Genomic DNA, 27,995 nt, shown 5'->3' with positions numbered 1-27,995 from the left:
TAAGTGATAAACGACAGATAGTTGTGATTTAGTTTTGCAATATATGAGTACGTAAAGCAATATATGAGTACGTGGTTACGGTAGCCACCACGGATGCTATCTTTTGGTGGGTCTTACTCATAGTTAAAGCACATGAAGAACTTCCTGTCCTAGGTGTCCGAGAGGTCGTTGGACTTTCTAACCCTACATAGGTCTCCACACCAGCATATCGGAACTTCGATACTAGCAGGCAAAAGATCCGGCATTGACTTCTTCGGGCGAGGATCAGAGGTCATTTTGGTAAGAGGAGGAGGCTTTAGTTTGTTTGGCTAAGTTACCTCATGGGCTGCTATTTATACAGAAAATCAGTATTGGTTCATGGACCGAGTCTATGGAGATTTCACTTGAAAACTTAAGTCTGAAAAGGCCACTTCTGAAAACACTATATCTGAAAAGTCTACTTCCAAAAAGGATACGTCTAAAAAGACTACTTCTAAAAAAGCTACTTCTGAAAAGCCATCTAGTTCTGAAAAGTCTACATCTGAAAAGGCTATATTTTAAATCATTGGATTAGGGTTAAACATTACAATAGCATCATACTTAAGGCTTAACGGTAATGCTAACATAATTAATCTGTGGTAGTGCATATATAAAAGGGTTCGTATAGTTCGAAACATAGGCACAACAAAACAATAGTTGCTAAAGGTGAGAGGAAGAACTAGAAGGTCTACTGGCACAAAGAGGACACCAGTGATATAGCCAGGTTCCTTTGGTCCTAGTGCGTACGAGGAGCCACTCGAGAACTTTCCTTTGCAAGGGAAGAGTGAGTTTCGACCACCCATCAGCTGAGAACTTACGACCACCCGAAAGAGGAGTAACCGAAGTGCTCACATGGATACAACAGCGTTGTGCAGATGTATGATGGTAGCATTAACGGAGTCCGCTGATTCTTCTGATGTCCTCTTGGAAGGGTGAGAATGCCAACAAGTTCAGTATCGTATTGTATGACATTTTATTCTTTAATTTTTACGTATTTGCAGGAGTCAAACGACGACGAGAGCTGCCACTACATGAGATGGGTCGATCCTCCTGTTGAACAGAACATCCATGAGTACATCATCACCTGCAAGAATGTAGCTTCAACATAAAGTGTGAGGTTGATGCTATTCCAATCCCTCCTGAAGAGGACAAGCTGATCATCCACATTGACGATCCTACCATATGCCTCGATCCCTGGTGCCCCTGCCTGTGTCACCAAAAGTTTTCTTCTCCTCCTCCAGCACCACCACCGCACTATGGTGATAGGGGATGATAGGAGTCAGGAGAGCCTTCATAGTTCATTCTAAGTTAGTATGACTAGAAGCAATATATCCCGATGTGTTCCTTAGCTTTATGTTATATTTTCTTATACCATGTTGTTTGTAATTGAATAAATTGTATCCCGTCATATAATATTGTATTCTAGTTACACGTGTCATAGTAGTAGAGTTTATATTTGGAAAGTTGCGAGTGAATAATTTATTGCCTGACAAGACATCACAAGACATCACGCTCATACGGTTTGAAAGTGGATACAATTGCACATTGCTATGCTTTAGAATGAAACGAGAACACACGTAATAAAAACATGACTGATAACATAGTTATGACATAAACATTCTATATGACATGACAAGCACATAATAGAAATAACATAAACATGTCTAAGTATTGTCTAATGGCGTAGTCAAGGAACGTCGCTATGGTCACGCGTGCGCTTGTTGGTTACGCTCGTCGGCTGCTTAGTGCCACACGTGGTCAGTGGAGTACGTCTGGGTCTCGCGCGGAGGGTGACAAGGCCATGCAACATCTGCATGGGTGCTAGGGTCAACCTGTGATGGCTACGTCGGTAGAGATGCCCTCGCTGTCTGCGATAGGCCCTCCTCGTCGAGCATAACAGTGAACTAGTCGTCCGGTAGAGAGTGCGTCGAGCCGCATACAGCGTCGAGAGCCTGGAACTGTTGTATGGTACCACCATATCAAATGTCATGTGCATCACATAATAATTAAATTGTAAGGTGCAATCCCGAGTGATCAAATTGAGAGTGACAGACCTAGACTGTAGCACCTGCATGGAAACCAGGAGTCGACATGTAGCGCACTGGTGGTTGTTGAGACGACGACACTAGTTCCGTGTCGAAGCGTGGCGTCGTAGCCTAAGCGCGTGCTGGAGACCTATGTGTGCTAGGCTCAACAACGTCCGGTAACCTCTGGCACGAAGCGTATCAAAACTCGTCGAGGCAACGACGTACGAGCCAACACAGACCGGTCATCAACTCAACTAGGTCAACCTGAGGTGGGATCGACTCCAGCAGTCCACTAAGTCTAGTAGCTTCATGCCAACATTCTTGAACGTGTTCGACTACAATGCACGAGAGAACACATTTAATATAAGAATGTAAGTTAGTAGAATATAACAAACCTCACGTACCACGGCGTGGTATGCCGCCGTCAGCTCTATAGCAAAAGTGTCGATGATCTTCGGCTCATGCTGCAGTGGCTCAGGAGGTATTGGGATGCACCTAACTCGCGCCGTCGCATAGAACCAATGCAAGTACACGACCTCCGTCGACAGGGTAAGGGCCACTGGGGACGTGGAGGTCTACAGCTGCATCCGACCACTACTCCACCCACGACTGCATCTTTGCTGTCCAAGTTCCATCGTACGCGATACCCTGACCCTTCCTCGTCATCCTGCAAGACAAAGTTACAATTATATAACTGAAAATATGATTAGTAAAGCAACTGTAACAATAAATACTTACATGTGAGTGATGTCGATCGGTCGACGCTCCAGAGGGAAATGCTGGTGATACACGAACTGGCTGTACACTTTGTCCGGGTAGTATGACTCGACCGTGACATCGAAGACCAGCCGCCGCCTCGTAAGCTAGAGAGCCTGATCCCTGTGGCACAAATCAGAGAGGCCAAGAGCCGCGCGAGTCGTGACCGCCTCATGGTCATACGATGTCCACCGCACCCTGTCTGTCTAAAGCTGGTCTAATGTGACAACGAACTAAGAGTATGAAGCACGTGTCGTCACCGTCACCCACCTTAGCTGCATGAAAAAGTAAAATATCAGGCATATAAGCGTAATGAAAGAACAGTCCTTAAAGAAATGTGTTAACTTGTATTACTTACGTCACGCTTGCACCAGAGTGAACCCATCACAGGGTCGTCCAATGCGTCATGCAAGCCAAGCTCGTCGGAGAAGTAGAAAGAACCATTATACTCGTTGTATGACCTCAATTGTGGGCGCCCTATGTCGAAGCGCTCGTATGACCACAAGTTCGGGAGTAACGGACAACCTATGATCGATGTGGAGACACTACTCCTGCAGTAGGCCTCGCACAACGCCCAGTACGTCTGCGCTAAAACCGGCACAACTCTCCTACTTGACGGTGGCAAAAGGCTGCAGTGAGGTAGCCCAGTACATCTACGCTAAAACCGGCACAACTCTCCTAGTTGACAGTGGCAAAAGGCTGCAGTGAGGAGATCAGCAAGAGCTCCATGGGTGATGTCGCTGCGACCGCAACGGACGTGATCATCAAGGGCAGGAACATGAGCGAGACATGGATGTTGTCGTTGTTGGTGCCGTGTCCCAACGTTTAACTCCTGACAGGCATCTCGATGGCGAGAATGTCTTCCGTGTTTGGGGCTGCAGCAGCCACGTTGTGGTCGACGTTGGTGATGAACCTTGGTGCACTGGCTGGCATACTACCTTGCAGCACGACCAGCTGATTTGTAATCTCCAACGAACGCTTATCGAGCACGGCCACCTACTGCGCTAAGCCGTTGAGTTGCTTCTATATGTTGGCCACCATCTTGGTTAAACCTTTGATGGCCTGGGAGCCAGCACCCTCACCGAAATCAGAACCTAACAAGGTTGCTGTCAGCGAATGTGTTATTGTTTGCATGTGATGGATACCTAACCGATAGCAGTCGTCGTAGATGCAACGCCCGTGGAGTGCACCGTGAGCTTGACCTACGTGGTGTGTTGACACATGTGTTGCCACCACGACCAACTGCACCTCCTCAGCGCCAAATGGGTTGAAGACCTGGTGAACTACCACCTCGGTCATCGGATATAGCAAGTAGTTCACCGTGACAAAAAGAATACTGGATTTGGAATCTGGTATCGCTGATACCAAATGTTATTACGATAAACACCAACCAGGACGATGCAGCAAGGCAGCAACAATATAACTTAGTTTAGTACTCTACTGTTTGTTCGATAAGAATAATTCTAATGAACAACTTTGTCCAAAAAAAAAAATTGTAATGAACAAAAAGACTATACATATCTTAAAACAACGACCTGCATCTTTGGGCCTTATCCAACTGATCTTTATGCCGCATGGTTTTATCATCTCAGAAAACTGAAGTTCCAATCAGAATTGCTCTCCAGTCTCATCTTTTCCGGTTCCTGTCAAAGCAGCAAGCCCACCATAATAGAACTTAGTTTAGTATTATACTGTTTATTCAATCGGTATAATTATAATGAACAAAAGAATACACACATATATAAAAAGTATATAAAGTACCTTCCTTAAAATCATATGGTATGGATAGTTAAGCACAAGAATCAAATTGACGGACATTTTAGAACAAGAAAACAGGTACCTGAAATAGAGCCGTAACAGTTTGCATATAGTTATGAATTTGCTTGCATGTCTATCAACATAGACACATCTAACATTTTTTGTCTTCCTGCACTGTTCCTTTAGTTCAGCGCTGCAGTTGCTCACATAAAGCTCCTGTAGGGAAGCTGGAAGGCCCTTTTCTGGCAGTGACTGTATTCCTGGACAAGCCTTGATTGACAATTTCTTTAGGGATAGAAGGCAATGCAACTCCTTAGGCAGTGATTGGAGATCAGGGCAATAGCAGAAGTCAAGTACTTGGAGACATGTCAGGTGATGAAGTGCTTTATCTTGTTCTTCTGTGAAGGCTCTCACATTCTTTGCCTGCACACGAGGGGACAAGAAACCATTACGTATTGAGCAAGCCCATCAGTTCAAAGCTTACAATGCAACTGATGTTAGTTGTTACCATGAAAAACACCACATGCTGGAGAAAGGGGAGCTTCTTGCAAATACATGTTTTAAAGAATGAGGTGTTGTCAATCTCAAGCTTCTCCAGATGCAGTTGGAAATCTAGGCCCTGATTCTGCCCATCTGCTGAAGAAGGTTCCCAAGGTGTACATAAACTGGGGCATTCAAAAACCCTCAAGTGCTTGAGACTGGTGAGGGACTGCAAACCCTCCAGCGTAGACAACCCAGCACATTTATCAATAATCAATGTTTCTAAAGATTTGCATGAATAAAGGCCAAGAGATGTTAACTCTGGACTCCTAGATATTGTCAGGATGGACAATGAGGTGAGATTAGAAAGCAAGAAGGGCAGTAACTTGTTATGCATGTGAGAAACTGTAAGGTCTTGTACTGACGGTGGTATGAGAGGACAGCTCTGGTTGGATCCTTCTTTTTCAGTCATCATGGTTAGGATAAGCTGTGGGCATCCTGTTATCCGTAATATTTTGAGTGAGATAAATCCAAGAAAACCATCTTTGCATAGGAGAACCAGATCCAGGAAGTCATCTATGCACAAATAGTGAAGTCGATTTAATGTACCAGATGGGATCTGCAATAAGCCATCAGTTGACCACTGATGGTAGTCAGATGTTGAGGAGTCGACAGTCCCAGTTATCTGACCACCAACTGCCAAGGATGATATTTTTGGGCACTTCACAATTGTCAAGCAAACCAGAAGGTGCAGTTGTGACAATAAGTGTGATAACTGCTTCCCTGTGATGCCACATGCTTGGATTACAAGCTTCTTGAGCAATAATGGGAAATAACACTTGCCTTCATCTTGGTTATATGAATACAAAAGTAAGGAAAGCCTTGGGCAGTCCACAATTACCAGCATCTCTAAAGAGACCAATTTGCTAAAACTTTCACATGGCAAATGTGCAAGATCCAGGCAGCTCTCAATCGTCAATTTCTCAAGAACACTCAGACTGCACTCAGTCAATAGTAATATCTCATCCAAGGTACGTGGGCCGACACATCCCTTGATATACAACGCTTTCATGAATAATCTGATGTGAGGAAATGATCCTACTCCCTCAATGGATATTTTGGATAGAGACTTCACCTGACCAAACGGTGGCAAATTCATTAGCTGGGGACAGTTGTAGATTGTAGCGTGATGGAGACAACCAAATGACTGAAAGCATTCATCTTCAGAAGAACAGTGTGGCAACGGAAATGCCCTAAGTTCAGGGCAATCCCTAACTACAAGTTCTTCGAGACATGGAAAGAAGACCTGCTTTTCAGATCCAGTCCAATAGTTATAGGATACTGTAGGTACTTCTCTTGATGCAGGCAACTGAATCAAATGCAGTGTTTTAAGGAGTGGATAGTGTCCAAGTGGAGGAAGGATCTCCCATTTTGTGCAATTATCAAGACTGATAGACTCTAAGCTGATGAGAGGAAGATTGGAACTTAACCATGTGGGGGAAGAAATACCTCCATAGCCTGTTATATGAAGATGCTTGAGACTGGAATGTGGATGAAGGCCCTCAAGCACCTCAGTCTCAATTAAAGATCTCACCGCAAACCGGTTATTAGACCATGACAGAAGCAAATCCTGTCGGTACCTTTTGTCCCTTAATCCAGCATTATGAGACTCCTCCTTGCTTCCCACATTTTCCAGATTGTAAATTGCAAGTGAACCCCCCAATTCTCTTAACCCATTTAACTGTCCTATCTCAAAGTCAGTAGTCTTTCCAACTCGGAATACCTTTAACTCCTGGAGAAACTTTAGTCTACCAACTCCGGCAATCATTGCATGCAATTCACCTCGAGCAACAAAATGCCTCAAGTTGACAAGGTTATTCATGCCTCGTGGTAAAGTAGGAAGGTGCACCCAATACTCTACATCAAGGACCTGTAGATGATAAAGTTGACATATAACCTCTGGCAATGGCTCACCAGGACCACTGGATATTAGTTCAAGATAGCGCAGATGGATCAACTTGCTGAAGTTTCTGAGGAGAAAGTCTATGCTGTAAGTTAGTGTGGGTAACCTCAAAACACGAAGATGTTGCACCTCTTTGAATACATGAGAAAAAGTTTCAGAAAATCCAGCATCATACTTTCCAAATAGCATTAATGTGCTCAAATTCCTTGTTTGCACTGCTTCCCCGATGTAAACCAGCTTCCTCTGAAAGTTATCATTTGGGAAAAAATTCCGGGCATCTGTGTTCCACTTATAAGCAAATCTTGTATTGATAGATAAATGTTGAATAGTTGGATAACATGTTCCATTTCTTGAATCAAAACTGTCGACCATATGACATTCACCTGATGAAACTATCTGTGCTAGGTCATGCATTAGATCATGCATAGAGTAATAAGCGCTTCTTTGAAAAAATCCCCGATCCACCAAATCATTCAAATATTGACGCCCAGTCTCCTCCATTCTCCCATTTCCAGAAGAAACCATACCTTGCGATATCCAAATGCGAACTAAGTCCAAGGCATCAAATCTGTGACCCTTAGGAAATAATGCACAATAAGAAAAACACCTTTGAAGATGGAAAGGCAAGTGTACATAACTAAGTTTCAGTGCTGGGATGATATCATCTGGCCCCTGCTGCAGCTTCCATTCATCACTTTGCAATATTCCCATCCAATGTCCACCATCAAGGTTTCTTTTCAAAAGCGCACCAACACTTTTTGCTGCTAAGGGGTATCCCTTCAACTTTTTGGCTATTCCCTGCCCGATAATCTGCAAATTCCGATGTCCTTCATATTTTTCATCACCAAATACACATGATTTGAACAGAACCCAAAAGTCATCATCTTCCAAGCCATCCAAATGGATGGGGTCCATTGTAGCAATCATTTTCACCACAGAGTGATTTCTTGTTGTGACCAAGATCGCACTGCCCTTCAAAGAACTACATCTAAGGGGTGCTAAAAGCTTGTCCCACCGGCTCTTATCATTGTCTTCCCACATATCATCCAAAACAAGTAGCAGCCGCTTTGACTTTATGCTCTCCTCAAGGATCTCTTGGAGCTTATTCAGGTTGGTAATTTCATCATGCTTGCTCACGCCATTAGACAGACAGTCCAGCATCTCGCGTGTGAGTCTTACTTCATCGAAGTCAACAGACACCGAGATCCATATCCGTCTGCTGAAGTGATCTTGCATTATTGCATCATTATACAGAAGCTGTGCTAAAGTAGTTTTTCCGACACCACCGTTACCCACAATTGGAAGGACCGACAAGTTTACCCCGCAAGTCTCCTTGCTCGTCAGCATCCCCACAATGCGCCCCTTCACAGTGTCCCTCCCAAACACCTTTGGCTCCGTGAAGTAAGCTGTTGTCTGCCCCCGGGGATGCACAGAAAAATTCCGGTGTCCCAAATCAGCAAAAACATCCAACTTTTCCATCTTGATTGCCTCACGGACATCATCCCCAGCCTCACACATTTGCTCCAAGATTTCTTGAATTCTACCGGCGGCATCGTCATCTCCACCAAGGCGTGCCCTCTTGGCACAGCGAAACCTGGAGACCACTGATTGGACAGCTGAGATGGAGGAGGAGGAAGAAGAAGAGGCGTCACTAGCCTGGTCCGGATGGAGCCGGCGGTGGATCTGGTAGTAGAGCGTTTCGTCGAGCAGGTTGTCGGCATCGCTGGCGAGGCTGCGCAGGCGGCGCAGGGAGCTAACGAGAGCCTCGCCACGCGCCCTGGGCGCACGTTCTTGGGCCGCGGAGAGGACGAGGTGGAGGCTCTGTAGCCGGGAGCGTAGGTGGCGCACGTCGCTGCTGGGGTCTGGCGGTCTGACTGTAGCTCAAGCTAGTCTGATCGCCAGTAGGTCGGTGGAAAGGATCAGTTAGCCACTAGATTCAAAGTCAGACTGCCACTAGGGCCGATCTGACCATTGGTGGGCAGTTTGACCGCTAACTCAACTTCGATAAGATCTCTAGAGGTCAAAACCTACTTCAAACCGGCAGTCTGACCGTCACCCCAAGGCTAGTCTGACCGCCAGCCTGTTGAAGCAAGGTACACTTAGGTTAGCTTATCTGGGGTTTCAAACTTCAAAACCCTAGTCCATTGGTGGTCTTTTGCAAATATTTTTGAACCTCGGCGCTCTAGTATATCTTGAGCCTGCATCATATGTGCACTTTTCCGTCATTTGTTTGTTTATGCTATGCCTTCTTCTTTTGTTTAGAGAATGTTGCACCGACGGTTCAAGCGAGCGAGGGAGACACCGAGGCACCCTACTTCTGTGAGTTGTGTGTGGGTAGCTTCAGGCAACCGACAGAGCAGCAAGGTAAGCATATAAGCATATTGAACCCTTGTGTTAAATTGAATGAAGTCAAAATTTGATAAATTATACCTATGTATGTTTGCATGTTTACCGAGTCGATGCCGGGAAAAATGGGCAGAACCTATATTAAATTGCATATCCTCTACCTTGAATTGTTGATTATCCTTATCCTTGTCGCCTCAATAATATTGTTGATGTCTAGTTTAAGGGTTTTTTCGACATACTTAGTAATACATAGGTTCTTGGTAGAAGTCGAGCGACGGTGATGCCGTTGTTCGCGAGCCTAGGGCTACTTAATTGTTGTTCACAACTACATGATAATGTTAAGATGGTTGGATGAGTGGTGAGTATGAGATGAGATGTGGGCAGTGTTATGGGTGTTTTCTGCTCAGGATGAGTCCCCGGGACAGTTCGGGAAGGGAACTCGGACACCGTAGACCACTTTACATCGTTTAAGCATCGTCCATCGGTGTCGTTGGCTTTAGCACTTACCATACTCACCACATGCCGATATAATGGTAAGATGAGCCGAATACCTCTGTAATTATGATCATTTGGGCCTGAACATCGACGGTGTGAGCGGGTAGACTTGTAGAGGTATCTAGTTTGCTCCGGGAGTAGTTCTAGATACCTTCGCGCCGAGCGATATACAATCCAAATGGTTGGGACTTACTGGGAAAGGTTGACACAAGTACCCCCTTGCGTGGGCCTGTGCGGACACGTGAGCCGTATGGTCCTTGAGTCGTGTGGGTCCAGGAGTATCCCTTGCAGGGTGTAAAAATATTTCAAAATGACACGCTCTCAGTCATGAGTATGCTTCTGTCCATCCGCATCGGTCGTAGAGTCATGAGTTGTGGATTGTGGTTGGATATGTGGGAGTTGGTTGAGATGGTTCCGTTCTATAGTTATGTTTGCTATTGTTTCAGTTTCATACATGTGCAGGTGATTGGTTACAGGGTTGATGATAGTTTGGTTAAATTTAGAATGCTCACACATAGATGTCTATATTGCGGTCGCATATAATTTACTTAACCTTGTGGTTTTTCCTTGTTAATGGCTCAATGCATAATCATTGGAGTTGGGCTATTTATACGTGCACTATATGGATTAAGTCTTGCGAGTACTTTCGTACTCACGCTACTCTTTCAGGTATTATTGGTGAGGAAGAGGCGGTGTTTGGCTACTTTGTGCCCGTCGGCGATGACGACAGGCAAGAGTAGTTCATCCTACTCTGTTGGCGAAGCTTTTGAGGCGGGCGGTGCCTAAGGGCATGTGGCGCCGCTCTCTTTTGTTGTTAATAGGTTTAATCTTCTGCTCCTTAGTTGCTTCTTTTGTTGTAAATTGATGTAAATGGTTGCATGACTTAAGACTTGTAATATAACTTTAATTACTTGCTCCTTATTAAGCTTTGTTGTGATGTGTTATGTTGGTAAGGCATGTGTTTCAATCTTGGGCACAAAACACGTGCCAGGACTACCGGAGCAGTATTCTGCTTAATCGTTGAAGTCGTGATTAAACAAATGATCGACCTAATGATTAGTTAGAATACTGTTTGGACGATTCCTCACATTCTACTCCTCTCTCCTCTTCTGTTCTTCCTCCTATAGGCGTTGCAGGTCGTTTCTCTCCTCTCGTCAGCTTTATTTCATGGAATTGTCTCCATGCCGCCCGGTGTTGGGTGTGCAGAGGACCACATCTGCTTTATTCTACTCAGTATCGATCTACTGTATGAAGTCGCATAGTGGTGGCGGGCAGTAGCAAAGAAGGAAAAATTCGTAAGTGGTAAACGACGGATAGTTTTGTTTTAGTTCTGCAATATGTAACTACCTGACTACGGTAGCCACCACAGATGCTGCCCTCTGGTGGGTCATACTAGTAGTTGGAGCACATGAAGAAGTTCCTACCGTAGGTGTCTGAGAAGTCGTTGGACTTCTGAACCCTGCACATGTCTCCACACCAGCACATTGGAACTTCGACCCCCAACAGGCAAAAGATCCGGCATTGACTTCTTCGGGTGAGGATCAGAGGTCATTTTGGTAAGAGGAGAAGACTTTGATTTGTTTGGAGAAGTTGCCTCATGGGCTGCTATTTATACAGAAAATCAGTGCTGGTTCATAGAGCGAGTCCATGGAGATTTCGCTTGAAAACCTAAGTCTAAAAAAGCTACTTTTGAAAAGGCTACATTTGAAAAGCCTACGTCTGAAAAGCCTATGTCTAAAAATGTTACATCTAAAAAGGCTACTTCTGAAAATACTACGTCTGAAAATGCTACTTCAGAAAAGGCTAGTTTTGAAAGCCTACGTCTGAAAAGGCTATATCTTAAATCATTAGATTAGGGTTAAACATTACGATAAACATTGTACGTAAGGCTTAACAGTAATGTTAGCATAATTAATTTATGGTAGCGTATCTATAAAAGGGCTTGCATAGTTCGAACCGTAGGCACAACGAAACAATGATTGCTACAGGTGGGAGAGGGAGAACTAGAGGGTCTACTAGCACTGGGAGGGCACTAATGATATGGCCGGATTCCTTTGGTCCTAGTACGTACGATGAGCCACTCGAGAACTTCCCTTTACAGGGGAAGAGTGAGTTTCAACCACCCCATCATCTGAGGACTTATGACCACCCCGAAAGAGGATTGGCCAAAGTGCTCCTATAGATACAATTGCGTTGTTTAGATGCATGATGGTAGCATTAACGGAGGCCACCAATTCTTCTGATGTCCTCTTGGAAGGGTGAGAGTGCCAACAAGTTCAGTATCGTATTGTATGACATTTTATTCTTTAATTTCTATATATTTGCAGGAGTCAGACGATGAAGAGAGCTGTCACTATATGAGATGGGTTGATCCTCCCATTGAATAGAACATCTAGGAGTACATCCATCACCTGCAAGACCGTATCTTCAACCTGCAACGTGAGGTTGATGCTATTCCAACCCCTCTAGAGGAGGATGAGCTGAGTATCCACATTGATGATCCTACCGTATGCCTCGATCCCTGGTGCTCCTGCCCATCTCACAAAAAGTTTCCTCCTCCTCCTCCTCCTCCACCACCACCACCGGCGTACTATGGTGATAGGGGATGCTAGGAGTGAGAAAAGTCTTCACAGTTTATTCTAAGTCAGTATGACTAGAAACAATGTATTCCGATGTGTTGACATGGCGTTATGTTATATTTTATTGTACCATGTTGTTTATAATTAAATAAATAGTACCCTGTCATGTAACGTTGTATTCTAGTTGTACACGTAATAGTAGTAGGGTTTGTAATGCGAAGGGTTTTTATTTGGAAAGTTGCAAGTGAACGATTTATTGTCTGATAGGACGACACGCTCATACAGTTTGAAAGCGGATACGATTGCACAATGCTATGCTTTGGGATGGAATGAGAACGCATGTATAACAATATGGTTGATAACATAGTTGTGACATAAACATCCTACATGACATGACAACCACATAATAGAAAAAATAAATAAACATGTCTGCAGGGGTGCTAGGGTCGGCCTGGGACAGCTCCGTCAGTAGAGGTGCCCCTGCTGTCTGTGACGGGCTCTCCTCGTTGGGTGTAACAGCAAATCAGTCGTTCGGTAGGGAGTGCGTCGAGCCGAATCCGGATGCATTATTGAAGGAGCCTAGAACTACTGCATGGTACCACCATGTCTAGTGTCATGCATCACATAGTAATTAAATTGTAAGGTGCAATTCCAAGTGATCAAATTGAGAGTGATGGACCTGGTGTGAGGAACCGTCCAAATAGTATTCTAATTAATCATCAGGAGGATCATTATTCATAATCACAACCTCGACGATTAACCAGAATACCATTCCGGTAGTCCCGGCACGTGTTTTGTGCCCAGGATCGGAACACATGCCTTCCAACTCAAATATCACAACACAGTTTAATAGAGAGCAAATAATTAAACTGGATTACCATTGTTAAACAAGCAACTGCTTCCACAATTTACAACAAAAGAGGAACAACAACTACTACTATGCAGCGGAAGAAAAACCTATACAACAAAAGAGTATGGAGCCGTATGCCCTTAGGCTCCATACCAAAAGCGCCAGAGTTCGGAGTAGAAGGTGCTACTCCTGCCCGCCACCCTGATCGGCAGGCACAAAGTAGCCGAACACTGCCTCTTCTTCGCCGACCTGCGAACCTGAAAGCAACTTAAGGGCAGCACCCTTAGTACGAAGGTACTAGCAAGTCTTACACAGTATGAGTATATATATTCTCGACTCCAAGGATCATGCATTTAAAGCTGTAGCAAGGATTAAGACATGTTTAAGTTCATTAAGCGGTAAGCAACCTAGACTCTAGGTGTAAGCAACTGACTTAACCAACCACCGACTCAAACCCTGCCAACCAACTGATCAAAACAGATATATAACAACAAGTGTATAAAAGCAAACCATTCCCACCAAACCACCAACCACATACCGACCAAACCACCCCAATCCAACCATGCCACAACCCACATCGAAACTCTACGACCAAAATATGGTCGCTCGGTGGAGATAAGCGATAGCGATGCTCATGACCGAGAGCGCGGCAGCTCGAACTGATTATACACCCTGCAGGGGGATACTCCTGGACCCACACGACACATGGACCATACGGCTTGTGCCACCCGCTAAGATGCGCACAAGGGGGTACCCGTGACAACCTTTCCCAACCAGGCCCAACCATGTGGATCAACCATAGCCCGGCGAGGCGGTATTAGAACTACTCCCCGAGCAAACTAATACCGCTAAAAGCCCGGACTCAAACCGGACTCACACCGTCTATGACGAGGCCCACATGACCACGTCTGCGAAGGTAATCAGCTCGCCTACCATTATATCAGCATGTGGTGAGTAAGGTATGTGCTAAAGCCGACTACACCGATGATCGGTGCTTAACCGGTGCAAGCGGTCTACGGTGTCCGGGTTCCCTCCCCGAACTGCCTGAGGACTCCTCGTGAGCAGATGACACCCCTAACACCGCCCACACCTCGTCTCAACTCACCACTCACCAAACCGACTCATCATCAACACAACCATAAGTGTGAACAAGTAATAAGTCCTAGGCTCGCGACAACGGTGGACGCCGTCGTCGACTTCTACCGGAAAGCCTAAGTACCACTAAGCATAGCGAACTAAAATTAGACCTCGATGACACCACTAGGCTCCTAGGAACAACACATGACACGTGACCGAAATGGGATAATGCATCGGCATAGGTTCTACCCAACTCAGTACCCGACACATGCAATGTATACATAAGCGTAGATAACATATTAAAATTTCAAGTAGACACGGTGCAATATGAACGATGCTTGCCTTGCTGCCCTGAATCAGAAAGGTGGGACGCCTCACGATCGCCCACGGCCTCCGGGATCGACGGATCGGCGTTCACTACAGAGAGCAACGCGTGCAATGTAATGAGCATGTATGAAATGCGATCATGTAAGAAAAATATGCTCCACAATACATGACAACATTATTCCAAGATCGCACTGTCCAAACCAGAATTTTCCAAGTGGTCTCAAAAAGTTTGGAGTTCCTACGAATTAACTACGAATTTTACAAGCTATCAGCTATCAGGAAAGCCTGATAAACCGCTCGGGGTGCCCGGGATGAACAGTACTCACGGGTACCCGGGGTTGTCGGGTGAACAGTACCCGGGGTGCTCGGTTGTGCTCGGGGTGAATGTGCTCGTGCTCGGTGAACAGTACCCGGGGGTCGTCGGGTGAACAGTACCCGGGGTGCTCGGGGTGAACCGTGCTCGGGTGAACAGTACCCGGGGGTCGTCGGGTGAACAGTACCCGGGTGCTCGGGAGTGCTCGGGGTGACTGCGCTCGGGTGCTCGGGTGAACAGTACCAGGGGTCGTCGGGTGAACAGTACCCGGGGTGCTCGGGAGTGCTCGGGGTGACTGCGCTCGGGGTGCTCGGGTGAACAGTACCCGGGGGTGCTCGGGAGTGCTCGGGGTGACTGCGCTCGTGCTCGGGTGAACAGTACCCGGGGTTGTCGGGTGAACAGTACCCGGGGTGCTCGGTTGTGCTCGGGGTGAATGTGCTCGTGCTCGGGTGAACAGTACCCGGGGGTCGTCGGGTGAACAGTACCCGGGGTGCTCGGGAGTGCTCGGGGTGAACCGTGCTCGGGTGAACAGTACCCCCGGGGGTCGTCGGGTGAACAGTATCAGGGGTGCTCGGTGAACAGTACCGGGGTGCTCTGGTGAACAGTACTCGGCGCTACAGTAAAATCAGCCTCGTGCAGCTCCAGAACAGCAGCCATTACGAAGGGAAAAACTGGGCTAAACTAACCTGGGAGTCTCTCTAAATCAAAAGTAAAAATGGCTAGAAGGGTGTACAGAGTCTAGACTTTGCTCAACCACCTAGCAACATGATTCCTAACTCAAATCCACATAAATCCTCATTTGTTCCCAGACTGCAGAACTTTAAGAACTTTGCAACCCTAGTTCCAGATTCAAGATCTATCCAACCAAAAATGAGCATACTTGCCATGGGAGCCTAGCAGACTCACCCAAGGTCCTTTGCTGAGGTTGGTGACCGCCAGTTGAAGGAGGAAACGACGGAAAATGGCTTGGAGAAGAGAGGAAAAACTGCTGCTTCCTTGCTTCTCCCAAAGAACACCAAACAAGTTCAGAACCAGCTCGAATTCCTTCGGGGAAACTGAAAATGAATTGGATGGACGAGTAGTCCTTGAGCTGGTGGTCTCGTGAGTACCACATACGTACCTTGATCTTGCTCCCAGAGGTAGGGATCCAAAAGGGGAAAAAGGGAGCCTAAGAGAGAGAGTGAGAGACAACCAACTCCAACTTGCTTCCTCAAAAAGCCTTATCTGGTGGAGTGGGTGAGGAGTACGTATGGGCAAGTTTGAGGGGAGAGAGAGCGGTTGCCCACTTATAGAGAGATATTTTCCACCCAAGTGGGCCCTATTTACCTAGAGGAAAGTCCAGACTTGCTTCCAGCTCCTTTATTTCTCTTAGTTTTTCCTTCTCCCACCTCATTGACTCAAAGTGAAGTGCTCCAGTGATCCCAAACTGGAACATGAAGCTGAAATTGCATGTTTTAGGATTAAAACACACAATTATGGATTTCGGGACGTGACAAACCTCCCCCCCTAAAAAGAATCTCGTCCCGAGATTCAGTATGAGTCGGGGAGAGAACGATGAGCACACTCATGTGAGAGATTCCAAATATGCCATATTACGACATCTTTCACAAGTCCTCAAAGAACTCAGGATACTCGGAGCGGAGCTTATCTTCCCGCTCCCATGTCGCTTCGGCTTCTGTATGGTGGCTCCATTGGACTTTCAGGAATTTGATAGAATGGCGCCGTGTCTTGCGCTCGGCTTCATCCAAGATACAAATTGGTCGCTCACAATATGTCAAATCCGGTTGCAACTCTTGGGGTGCAATATCAACGACTTCCGTCGGGACTCGGAGACACTTCTTCAATTGTGACACATGGAACACATTGTGTACGGCGGAGAGAGACGGAGGCAAGTCCAACTGGTACGCGACCTCCCCACGCCGAGCAAGAATCTGAAATGGGCCAACATACCGAGGCGCCAATTTGCCTCGGACTTGGAATCGACGAACGCCTTTGAGAGGTGAGACCTTCAGGTACACGTGATCCCCCACCTCAAATGTGAGCTCTCGGCGACGTCGATCCGCATAGCTCTTCTGCCTAGACTGGGCCGTGAGAATACTCCTGCGGATATTCTGGACATGGTCTTCCGCCTCCTTGACCAAATCCGGACCCAGAAAAGCCCGCTCACCGGATTCAGACCAATTCAGCGGCGTACGGCACCTCCGACCATAAAGGGCCTCGAATGGCGCCATCCCAATACTAGCCTGGAAACTGTTGTTATACGAAAATTCCGCGAACGGCAGGCATATGTCCCACTTCTTCCCATAAGTGAGCACACAAGCACGGAGCATATCTTCGAGAATCTGATTTACCCTCTCCGTCTGACCATCCGTCTGCGGGTGATACGCCGTGCTGTGGAACAATTCGGTTTCCATAGCCTCCTGGAAACTTCTCCAGAAATGAGAAGTAAACTGGGTACCCCGATCAGAAACGATCTTCTTCGGCACTCCATGGAGACAAACAATTCTAGTGAGGTACAACTCCGCATACTGCTTAGCAGAATACGTGGTCCTGACAGGAAGGAAATGCGCGGACTTTGTCAACCGGTCCACGATGACCCAAATAGAGTCATACCCACTCGAAGTCTTCGGTAAGCCGGTGATGAAATCCATCCCAACTTCTTCCCACTTCCAAGATGGAATGGGCAAAGGCTGGAGTGTGCCGGCAGGCTTGATGTGTTCAGCCTTCACCCTTCGGCAGACGTCGCACTCAGACACATACCTAGCAATCTCCCGCTTCATGCGAGTCCACCAGAAACGGGGTTTCAAATCCTGATACATCTTCGTACTGCCAGGGTGAATGGCCAGCAACGAATCATGAGCCTCGTCAAGGATCTTCTTCCTCAGCGCCTCGACCCTCGGAACCACTAGACGGTTCCCAAACCAGATAACGCCTTGATCATCCTCAGTAAAGCACAAGGCCTGCCCGATCTTCCTCTTCTCTCGAATTCGGGCCATACCCTTATCATCCCTCTGTGCAGCCTTAATCTCATCAATGAGCGTGGACTTGATTTCGAGATTGGCAATAAAACCATCCGGCACCATATCAAGCCCAAGACGCCGGAAATCATCACATAACGTGGAATCCATCGGCGAGGCTATAAGACAGTGACAATGAGCCCTTCGACTCAAAGCATCGGCGACCACATTCGCCTTGCCAGGATGGTAGTGAACCTCCAGCTCATAGTCTTTGATCAACTCAAGCCACCTGCGCTGCCTCATGTTCAAATCTGACTGCGTGAAGATGTACTTCAGGCTCTTGTGATCCGTGTAGATACGGCACAAGTTGCCCATCAAGTAATGGCGCCACATCTTCAGGGCGTGCACGACAGCTGCAAGTTCAAGATCATGTGTCGGATAGTTCTCCTCGTGACGCTTCAGCTGTCGGGATGCATATGCAACGACTCGGTCCTCCTGCATCAAAACACAGCCGAGACCGATGCCGGACGCGTCGCAATACACATCAAATCCTCTGGTCACATCAGGTTGAGCAAGCACTGGAGCGGTCGTGAGCAGCTTCTTCAATGTCTGGAAGGCAGACTCACAGGCATCTGACCACTCAAACACGCTGCCTTGCTTCAACAACTGAGTCATCGGCTTCGCAACCTTGGAGAAGTTCTCGATGAAACGACGGTAATAGCCTGCAAGTCCAAGAAAACTCCGGATCTCACTGACATTCTGGGGCTGAACCCAGTCGAGCACATCCTGCACCTTGCTCGGGTCAACTGCCACTCCGTCCTCTGATAGAACATGTCCCAGAAAAGCCACCTCCCTGAGCCAGAACTCACACTTACTGAACTTGGCATACAACTGATGCTCTCGGAGCCTGCCCAGAACAATACGGAGGTGCCCAATGTGCTCTTGTACAGTCTTGGAGTATATCAGAATGTCGTCGATGAAAACAATGACAAACTTGTCCAACTCCTCCATGAATACCGAGTTCATGAGGTACATAAAAAAAGCCGGCGCATTAGTCAAGCCAAACGACATAACGGTGAACTCATACAAGCCGTATCTAGTAGAGAATGCTGTCTTTGGAATATCCTCTGGTCGGACCTTGATCTGGTGATAGCCCAGCCTCAAGTCAATCTTTGAGAAGACTCGGGCTCCAGTCAACTGATCAAACAAGATGTCAATCCTAGGAAGCGGATACACATTCTTCACAGTGACTGCATTCAGCGGACGGTAATCAACACACATCCGGAGAGTGTCGTCCTTCTTCTTCACGAATAGAGCCGAGCATCCCCAAGGTGAGGAACTAGGACGAATGAAACCCTTCGCCAGCAGCTCCTGGATCTGCTTCTTCAGCTCAACTAGCTCAACTGGCGACATCTTATACATCTTCTTCGAAACCGGGGCCGCACCGGGCACGAGATCAATAGAGAACTCCACTGCCCTACCAGGCGGCATTCCAGGCAACTCATCAGGAAAGACATCCGGAAATTCCCACACCACAGGAATGGTCTCCATAATCCTGGTGGGGACAGCCTTTACGGCGAACAGGCAGGACTTGACATCCTCTAGCTTTAACTGGACCCGAGTACCTGACAGACCATTGAGGGTGACGGTCCGCCGAGCACAGTCCAACACAGCCTTGTTCTTGGAGAGCCAATTCATCCCCAGAATAATATCAATTCCCTTCGAGTTCATCACTAACAGATTGACAAAGAAGGGAACTCCGTTGACAATTACCGCCGCTTTATTCACACACTGGTTGATTAAAACTTTGGCCCCTGGGGCGTCTATAAGGTACGGTGTGTGGGTAGCACTGACTCTCAACCCACTTTTCCAAACATAACCCGAAGATATAAAGGAGTGAGAGGCTCCTGAATCAAACAAAACCACTGCAGAAAAGATGTCAGAGTTGAAACTCATATCCAACGTACCCATTAGGACGGTGTCACCCTCCTGAACCTCGTCGGCGGTAGTGTGGCGAGCTCGACCACGCTTGGGAACGTGAGTCGCCTGCGAAGACTGCGGTGCTGACTGAGCCGGCGGTGGTCGCGGGGCACTCAGCGCGGCTCCTGGCCTCGGATACGGGCACTCCCTCGAGAAATGGCCGACACGGCCGCAGTTGAAGCACGGACCGCCTGAGCCACCGGTCACGCTCACTTGGGAGCCGGCGGGTCGTGCAGCCTGCCCTTGTGGGGCGGAGAACGCAGGACGTGGTACAAACCACATCGGTCGTGGGTATCCAGCCGACGGCACCTGAAACTGTGGAGGCTGACTCTCAGTGCGGGTGCGCTGCGAGCTCCCACCCACAGAAGACGAGGAACCCCTCTTCCGCCTCTTCTCCTCTTGGTGGCTCTTATACTTGAGCTCCACTGTGATCGACGTGCTCACCAACTCGTTGAAGTCGGCGAACTTATGCGCGGACAACCGGTCCTGCATCTTCGAGTTCAGGCCATTCACAAAGCGGCGCTGCTTGCGCGCATCCGTGCTGACCTCCTCGGTAGCATATTGTGCAAGGTGGTTGAACACCTGCACGTACTCCATCACCGCACGACCTCCTTGCTTGAGGTCCTCAAACTCCCGCCTCTTAGCCTCCATGAGGCCACTCGGTATGTGAAACGAGCGGAAGGCCTCGCGAAACTCCGCCCATGACACGCGGTGATCGGCGGGGTGCATGGCCAGAAAGCCGGACCACCACGCACCCGCCGGGCCCTGAAGCTGATGGGCGGCGAAGAGCGCCTTCTCGTGATCCTCACAACGAAGAAGGGCGAGCTTCTGCTCAATCGTCCGGAGCCAATGATCAGCATCGAGAGGATCCTCAGCTCGCGAGAAGACCGGCGGCTGAGTCCGCAAAAAGTCCGAGAAGTCATCTCGGCGCACGGCCCCACCTCCTCCATGAGGAGCCGCGTTGCGCACGAGAGCCTCCAGGAGCGCTTGGTTCGTCTGGAGGAGAGCGTGATTCGCTTGGCGGTTCTGCTCGATTTGCATGAGCACATCCGCCATGGTCGGCGGTGGAGGAGGGTTGTTCTGACCGGAACCCTCCGGAACCTCTCCACTACGCCGAGTGACAACCATTCTTGAAATGCAAAATAAAAGGGGGAAACGTCAAATTCCGGCTCAGCACAAAGCATTCGCCGGATATATTGTTAGAATCCCGTAATACATGAACAAACATGAATGCATGCATGAATGCCATGAAATGATGCATGCTCGAACCTAGCTACCGCTTCTTTCTCAAAATAAGAACCGCACCTGCAAGCATCAAAATCACAGGCAGTTTATAACATCCAGAACGTACCCTTCGCGCTAGAAAGAGTAAGAGCGCGAACGGCCCTTGTACCACATGCCGTACAAGCGACAATCCATACGTCGACAACGACGTATTCACTTCCCGTAGACCCTACGGGACATCTCGTGTAAACGCCACACGAGTAGACGACCATGTCTCCCATCGCATGGTGGATGTTCATACGCTATTGCTAGCGTATTCACTTCCCGTACGGATCACCGTACGGAACATGCCGGGCCCCTGCCTCGCATCCGGCTGAGCCCTCGGTGATTAACCGCCACCGAGCGTCGTACCTTACCTTCCGACGATGCAAAGCCGAAGATGCAATGCTCAACATGAATCAATGCAGGGTCGAAAGCAAAACAATGTGGTATAAGACATATAGACGTCACTCATAATACGAATTTTAACTTAGGGGCATAAACGATAGCAGTTTAATACATATTAAACATGAAGAGGCATAAACATAAACTATGGGTTGTTTAGGTGAAGTTGTCGACTTACTAAACAACACACTAATTATGTTTAGGCTACTAAATTAAACCAGGCTCTGATACCAAGCTGTGAGGAACCGTCCAAATAGTATTCTAATTAATCATCAGGAGGATCATTATTCATAATCACAACCTCGACGATTAACCAGAATACCATTCCGGTAGTCCCGGCACGTGTTTTGTGCCCAGGATCGGAACACATGCCTTCCAACTCAAATATCACAACACAGTTTAATAGAGAGCAAATAATTAAACTGGATTACCATTGTTAAACAAGCAACTGCTTCCACAATTTACAACAAAAGAGGAACAACAACTACTACTATGCAGCGGAAGAAAAACCTATACAACAAAAGAGTATGGAGCCGTATGCCCTTAGGCTCCATACCAAAAGCGCCAGAGTTCGGAGTAGAAGGTGCTACTCCTGCCCGCCACCCTGATCGGCAGGCACAAAGTAGCCGAACACTGCCTCTTCTTCGCCGACCTGCGAACCTGAAAGCAACTTAAGGGCAGCACCCTTAGTACGAAGGTACTAGCAAGTCTTACACAGTATGAGTATATATATTCTCGACTCCAAGGATCATGCATTTAAAGCTGTAGCAAGGATTAAGACATGTTTAAGTTCATTAAGCGGTAAGCAACCTAGACTCTAGGTGTAAGCAACTGACTTAACCAACCACCGACTCAAACCCTGCCAACCAACTGATCAAAACAGATATATAACAACAAGTGTATAAAAGCAAACCATTCCCACCAAACCACCAACCACATACCGACCAAACCACCCCAATCCAACCATGCCACAACCCACATCGAAACTCTACGACCAAAATATGGTCGCTCGGTGGAGATAAGCGATAGCGATGCTCATGACCGAGAGCGCGGCAGCTCGAACTGATTATACACCCTGCAGGGGGATACTCCTGGACCCACACGACACAGGGACCATACGGCTTGTGCCACCCGCTAAGATGCGCACAAGGGGGTACCCGTGACAACCTTTCCCAACCAGGCCCAACCATGTGGATCAACCATAGCCCGGCGAGGCGGTATTAGAACTACTCCCCGAGCAAACTAATACCGCTAAAAGCCCGGACTCAAACCGGACTCACACCGTCTATGACGAGGCCCACATGACCACGTCTGCGAAGGTAATCAGCTCGCCTACCATTATATCAGCATGTGGTGAGTAAGGTATGTGCTAAAGCCGACTACACCGATGATCGGTGCTTAACCGGTGCAAGCGGTCTACGGTGTCCGGGTTCCCTCCCCGAACTGCCTGAGGACTCCTCGTGAGCAGATGACACCCCTAACACCGCCCACACCTCGTCTCAACTCACCACTCACCAAACCGACTCATCATCAACACAACCATAAGTGTGAACAAGTAATAAGTCCTAGGCTCGCGACAACGGTGGACGCCGTCGTCGACTTCTACCGGAAAGCCTAAGTACCACTAAGCATAGCGAACTAAAATTAGACCTCGATGACACCACTAGGCTCCTAGGAACAACACATGACACGTGACCGAAATGGGATAATGCATCGGCATAGGTTCTACCCAACTCAGTACCCGACACATGCAATGTATACATAAGCGTAGATAACATATTAAAATTTCAAGTAGACACGGTGCAATATGAACGATGCTTGCCTTGCTGCCCTGAATCAGAAAGGTGGGACGCCTCACGATCGCCCACGGCCTCCGGGATCGACGGATCGGCGTTCACTACAGAGAGCAACGCGTGCAATGTAATGAGCATGTATGAAATGCGATCATGTAAGAAAAATATGCTCCACAATACATGACAACATTATTCCAAGATCGCACTGTCCAAACCAGAATTTTCCAAGTGGTCTCAAAAAGTTTGGAGTTCCTACGAATTAACTACGAATTTTACAAGCTATCAGCTATCAGGAAAGCCTGATAAACCGCTCGGGGTGCCCGGGATGAACAGTACTCACGGGTACCCGGGGTTGTCGGGTGAACAGTACCCGGGGTGCTCGGTTGTGCTCGGGGTGAATGTGCTCGTGCTCGGGTGAACAGTACCCGGGGGTCGTCGGGTGAACAGTACCCGGGGTGCTCGGGAGTGCTCGGGGTGAACCGTGCTCGGGTGAACAGTACCCGGGGGTCGTCGGGTGAACAGTACCCGGGTGCTCGGGAGTGCTCGGGGTGACTGCGCTCGGGTGCTCGGGTGAACAGTACCAGGGGTCGTCGGGTGAACAGTACCCGGGGTGCTCGGGAGTGCTCGGGGTGACTGCGCTCGGGGTGCTCGGGTGAACAGTACCCGGGGTGCTCGGGAGTGCTCGGGGTGACTGCGCTCGTGCTCGGGTGAACAGTACCCGGGGTTGTCGGGTGAACAGTACCCGGGGTGCTCGGTTGTGCTCGGGGTGAATGTGCTCGTGCTCGGGTGAACAGTACCCGGGGGTCGTCGGGTGAACAGTACCCGGGGTGCTCGGGAGTGCTGGGGGTGAACCGTGCTCGGGTGAACAGTACCCGGGGGTCGTCGGGTGAACAGTATCAGGGGTGCTCGGTGAACAGTACCGGGGTGATCTGGTGAACAGTACTCGGCGCTACAGTAAATCAGCCTCGTGCAGCTCCAGAACAGCAGCCATTACGAAGGGAAAAACTGGGCTAAACTAACCTGGGAGTCTCTCTAAATCAAAAGTAAAAATGGCTAGAAGGGTGTACAGAGTCTAGACTTTGCTCAACCACCTAGCAACATGATTCCTAACTCAAATCCACATAAATCCTCATTTGTTCCCAGACTGCAGAACTTTAAGAACTTTGCAACCCTAGTTCCAGATTCAAGATCTATCCAACCAAAAATGAGCATACTTGCCATGGGAGCCTAGCAGACTCACCCAAGGTCCTTTGCTGAGGTTGGTGACCGCCAGTTGAAGGAGGAAACGACGGAAAATGGCTTGGAGAAGAGAGGAAAAACTGCTGCTTCCTTGCTTCTCCCAAAGAACACCAAACAAGTTCAGAACCAGCTCGAATTCCTTCGGGGAAACTGAAAATGAATTGGATGGACGAGTAGTCCTTGAGCTGGTGGTCTCGTGAGTACCACATACGTACCTTGATCTTGCTCCCAGAGGTAGGGATCCAAAAGGGGAAAAAGGGAGCCTAAGAGAGAGAGTGAGAGACAACCAACTCCAACTTGCTTCCTCAAAAAGCCTTATCTGGTGGAGTGGGTGAGGAGTACGTATGGGCAAGTTTGAGGGGAGAGAGAGCGGTTGCCCACTTATAGAGAGATATTTTCCACCCAAGTGGGCCCTATTTACCTAGAGGAAAGTCCAGACTTGCTTCCAGCTCCTTTATTTCTCTTAGTTTTTCCTTCTCCCACCTCATTGACTCAAAGTGAAGTGCTCCAGTGATCCCAAACTGGAACATGAAGCTGAAATTGCATGTTTTAGGATTAAAACACACAATTATGGATTTCGGGACGTGACAAACCTCCCCCCCTAAAAAGAATCTCGTCCCGAGATTCAGTATGAGTCGGGGAGAGAACGATGAGCACACTCATGTGAGAGATTCCAAATATGCCATATTACGACATCTTTCACAAGTCCTCAAAGAACTCAGGATACTCGGAGCGGAGCTTATCTTCCCGCTCCCATGTCGCTTCGGCTTCTGTATGGTGGCTCCATTGGACTTTCAGGAATTTGATAGAATGGCGCCGTGTCTTGCGCTCGGCTTCATCCAAGATACAAATTGGTCGCTCACAATATGTCAAATCCGGTTGCAACTCTTGGGGTGCAATATCAACGACTTCCGTCGGGACTCGGAGACACTTCTTCAATTGTGACACATGGAACACATTGTGTACGGCGGAGAGAGACGGAGGCAAGTCCAACTGGTACGCGACCTCCCCACGCCGAGCAAGAATCTGAAATGGGCCAACATACCGAGGCGCCAATTTGCCTCGGACTTGGAATCGACGAACGCCTTTGAGAGGTGAGACCTTCAGGTACACGTGATCCCCCACCTCAAATGTGAGCTCTCGGCGACGTCGATCCGCATAGCTCTTCTGCCTAGACTGGGCCGTGAGAATACTCCTGCGGATATTCTGGACATGGTCTTCCGCCTCCTTGACCAAATCCGGACCCAGAAAAGCCCGCTCACCGGATTCAGACCAATTCAGCGGCGTACGGCACCTCCGACCATAAAGGGCCTCGAATGGCGCCATCCCAATACTAGCCTGGAAACTGTTGTTATACGAAAATTCCGCGAACGGCAGGCATATGTCCCACTTCTTCCCATAAGTGAGCACACAAGCACGGAGCATATCTTCGAGAATCTGATTTACCCTCTCCGTCTGACCATCCGTCTGCGGGTGATACGCCGTGCTGTGGAACAATTCGGTTTCCATAGCCTCCTGGAAACTTCTCCAGAAATGAGAAGTAAACTGGGTACCCCGATCAGAAACGATCTTCTTCGGCACTCCATGGAGACAAACAATTCTAGTGAGGTACAACTCCGCATACTGCTTAGCAGAATACGTGGTCCTGACAGGAAGGAAATGCGCGGACTTTGTCAACCGGTCCACGATGACCCAAATAGAGTCATACCCACTCGAAGTCTTCGGTAAGCCGGTGATGAAATCCATCCCAACTTCTTCCCACTTCCAAGATGGAATGGGCAAAGGCTGGAGTGTGCCGGCAGGCTTGATGTGTTCAGCCTTCACCCTTCGGCAGACGTCGCACTCAGACACATACCTAGCAATCTCCCGCTTCATGCGAGTCCACCAGAAACGGGGTTTCAAATCCTGATACATCTTCGTACTGCCAGGGTGAATGGCCAGCAACGAATCATGAGCCTCGTCAAGGATCTTCTTCCTCAGCGCCTCGACCCTCGGAACCACTAGACGGTTCCCAAACCAGATAACGCCTTGATCATCCTCAGTAAAGCACAAGGCCTGCCCGATCTTCCTCTTCTCTCGAATTCGGGCCATACCCTTATCATCCCTCTGTGCAGCCTTAATCTCATCAATGAGCGTGGACTTGATTTCGAGATTGGCAATAAAACCATCCGGCACCATATCAAGCCCAAGACGCCGGAAATCATCACATAACGTGGAATCCATCGGCGAGGCTATAAGACAGTGACAATGAGCCCTTCGACTCAAAGCATCGGCGACCACATTCGCCTTGCCAGGATGGTAGTGAACCTCCAGCTCATAGTCTTTGATCAACTCAAGCCACCTGCGCTGCCTCATGTTCAAATCTGACTGCGTGAAGATGTACTTCAGGCTCTTGTGATCCGTGTAGATACGGCACAAGTTGCCCATCAAGTAATGGCGCCACATCTTCAGGGCGTGCACGACAGCTGCAAGTTCAAGATCATGTGTCGGATAGTTCTCCTCGTGACGCTTCAGCTGTCGGGATGCATATGCAACGACTCGGTCCTCCTGCATCAAAACACAGCCGAGACCGATGCCGGACGCGTCGCAATACACATCAAATCCTCTGGTCACATCAGGTTGAGCAAGCACTGGAGCGGTCGTGAGCAGCTTCTTCAATGTCTGGAAGGCAGACTCACAGGCATCTGACCACTCAAACACGCTGCCTTGCTTCAACAACTGAGTCATCGGCTTCGCAACCTTGGAGAAGTTCTCGATGAAACGACGGTAATAGCCTGCAAGTCCAAGAAAACTCCGGATCTCACTGACATTCTGGGGCTGAACCCAGTCGAGCACATCCTGCACCTTGCTCGGGTCAACTGCCACTCCGTCCTCTGATAGAACATGTCCCAGAAAAGCCACCTCCCTGAGCCAGAACTCACACTTACTGAACTTGGCATACAACTGATGCTCTCGGAGCCTGCCCAGAACAATACGGAGGTGCCCAATGTGCTCTTGTACAGTCTTGGAGTATATCAGAATGTCGTCGATGAAAACAATGACAAACTTGTCCAACTCCTCCATGAATACCGAGTTCATGAGGTACATAAAGAAAGCCGGCGCATTAGTCAAGCCAAACGACATAACGGTGAACTCATACAAGCCGTATCTAGTAGAGAATGCTGTCTTTGGAATATCCTCTGGTCGGACCTTGATCTGGTGATAGCCCAGCCTCAAGTCAATCTTTGAGAAGACTCGGGCTCCAGTCAACTGATCAAACAAGATGTCAATCCTAGGAAGCGGATACACATTCTTCACAGTGACTGCATTCAGCGGACGGTAATCAACACACATCCGGAGAGTGTCGTCCTTCTTCTTCACGAATAGAGC

General features: G+C 48.2%; 1 protein-coding gene across 1 annotated transcript; it reads right to left on the bottom strand.

The window, feature by feature from the left end:
- Window positions 1-6,019: 6,019 nt before the first annotated feature.
- LOC133926488 (disease resistance protein RGA2-like) lies at window positions 6,020-8,664 on the bottom strand. Its single transcript, XM_062372459.1, has 2 exons — window positions 6,549-8,664; window positions 6,020-6,174 (listed from the first exon to the last, which is right to left on the bottom strand). Exons 1-2 carry the CDS (start codon window positions 8,518-8,520, stop codon window positions 6,146-6,148), a joined length of 2,001 nt encoding a protein of 666 aa, XP_062228443.1. The 5' UTR covers window positions 8,521-8,664; the 3' UTR covers window positions 6,020-6,145.
- Between the last annotated feature and the right edge of the window lie 19,331 nt (window positions 8,665-27,995).

The sequence above is a fragment of the Phragmites australis genome, chromosome 8, assembly GCF_958298935.1.
Source record: "Phragmites australis chromosome 8, lpPhrAust1.1, whole genome shotgun sequence".
Lineage (NCBI taxonomy): Eukaryota > Viridiplantae > Streptophyta > Magnoliopsida > Poales > Poaceae > Phragmites > Phragmites australis.
The sequence above is the reverse complement of the archived record's forward strand: the minus strand, read 5'-3'. Positions and strand labels throughout refer to the sequence as shown.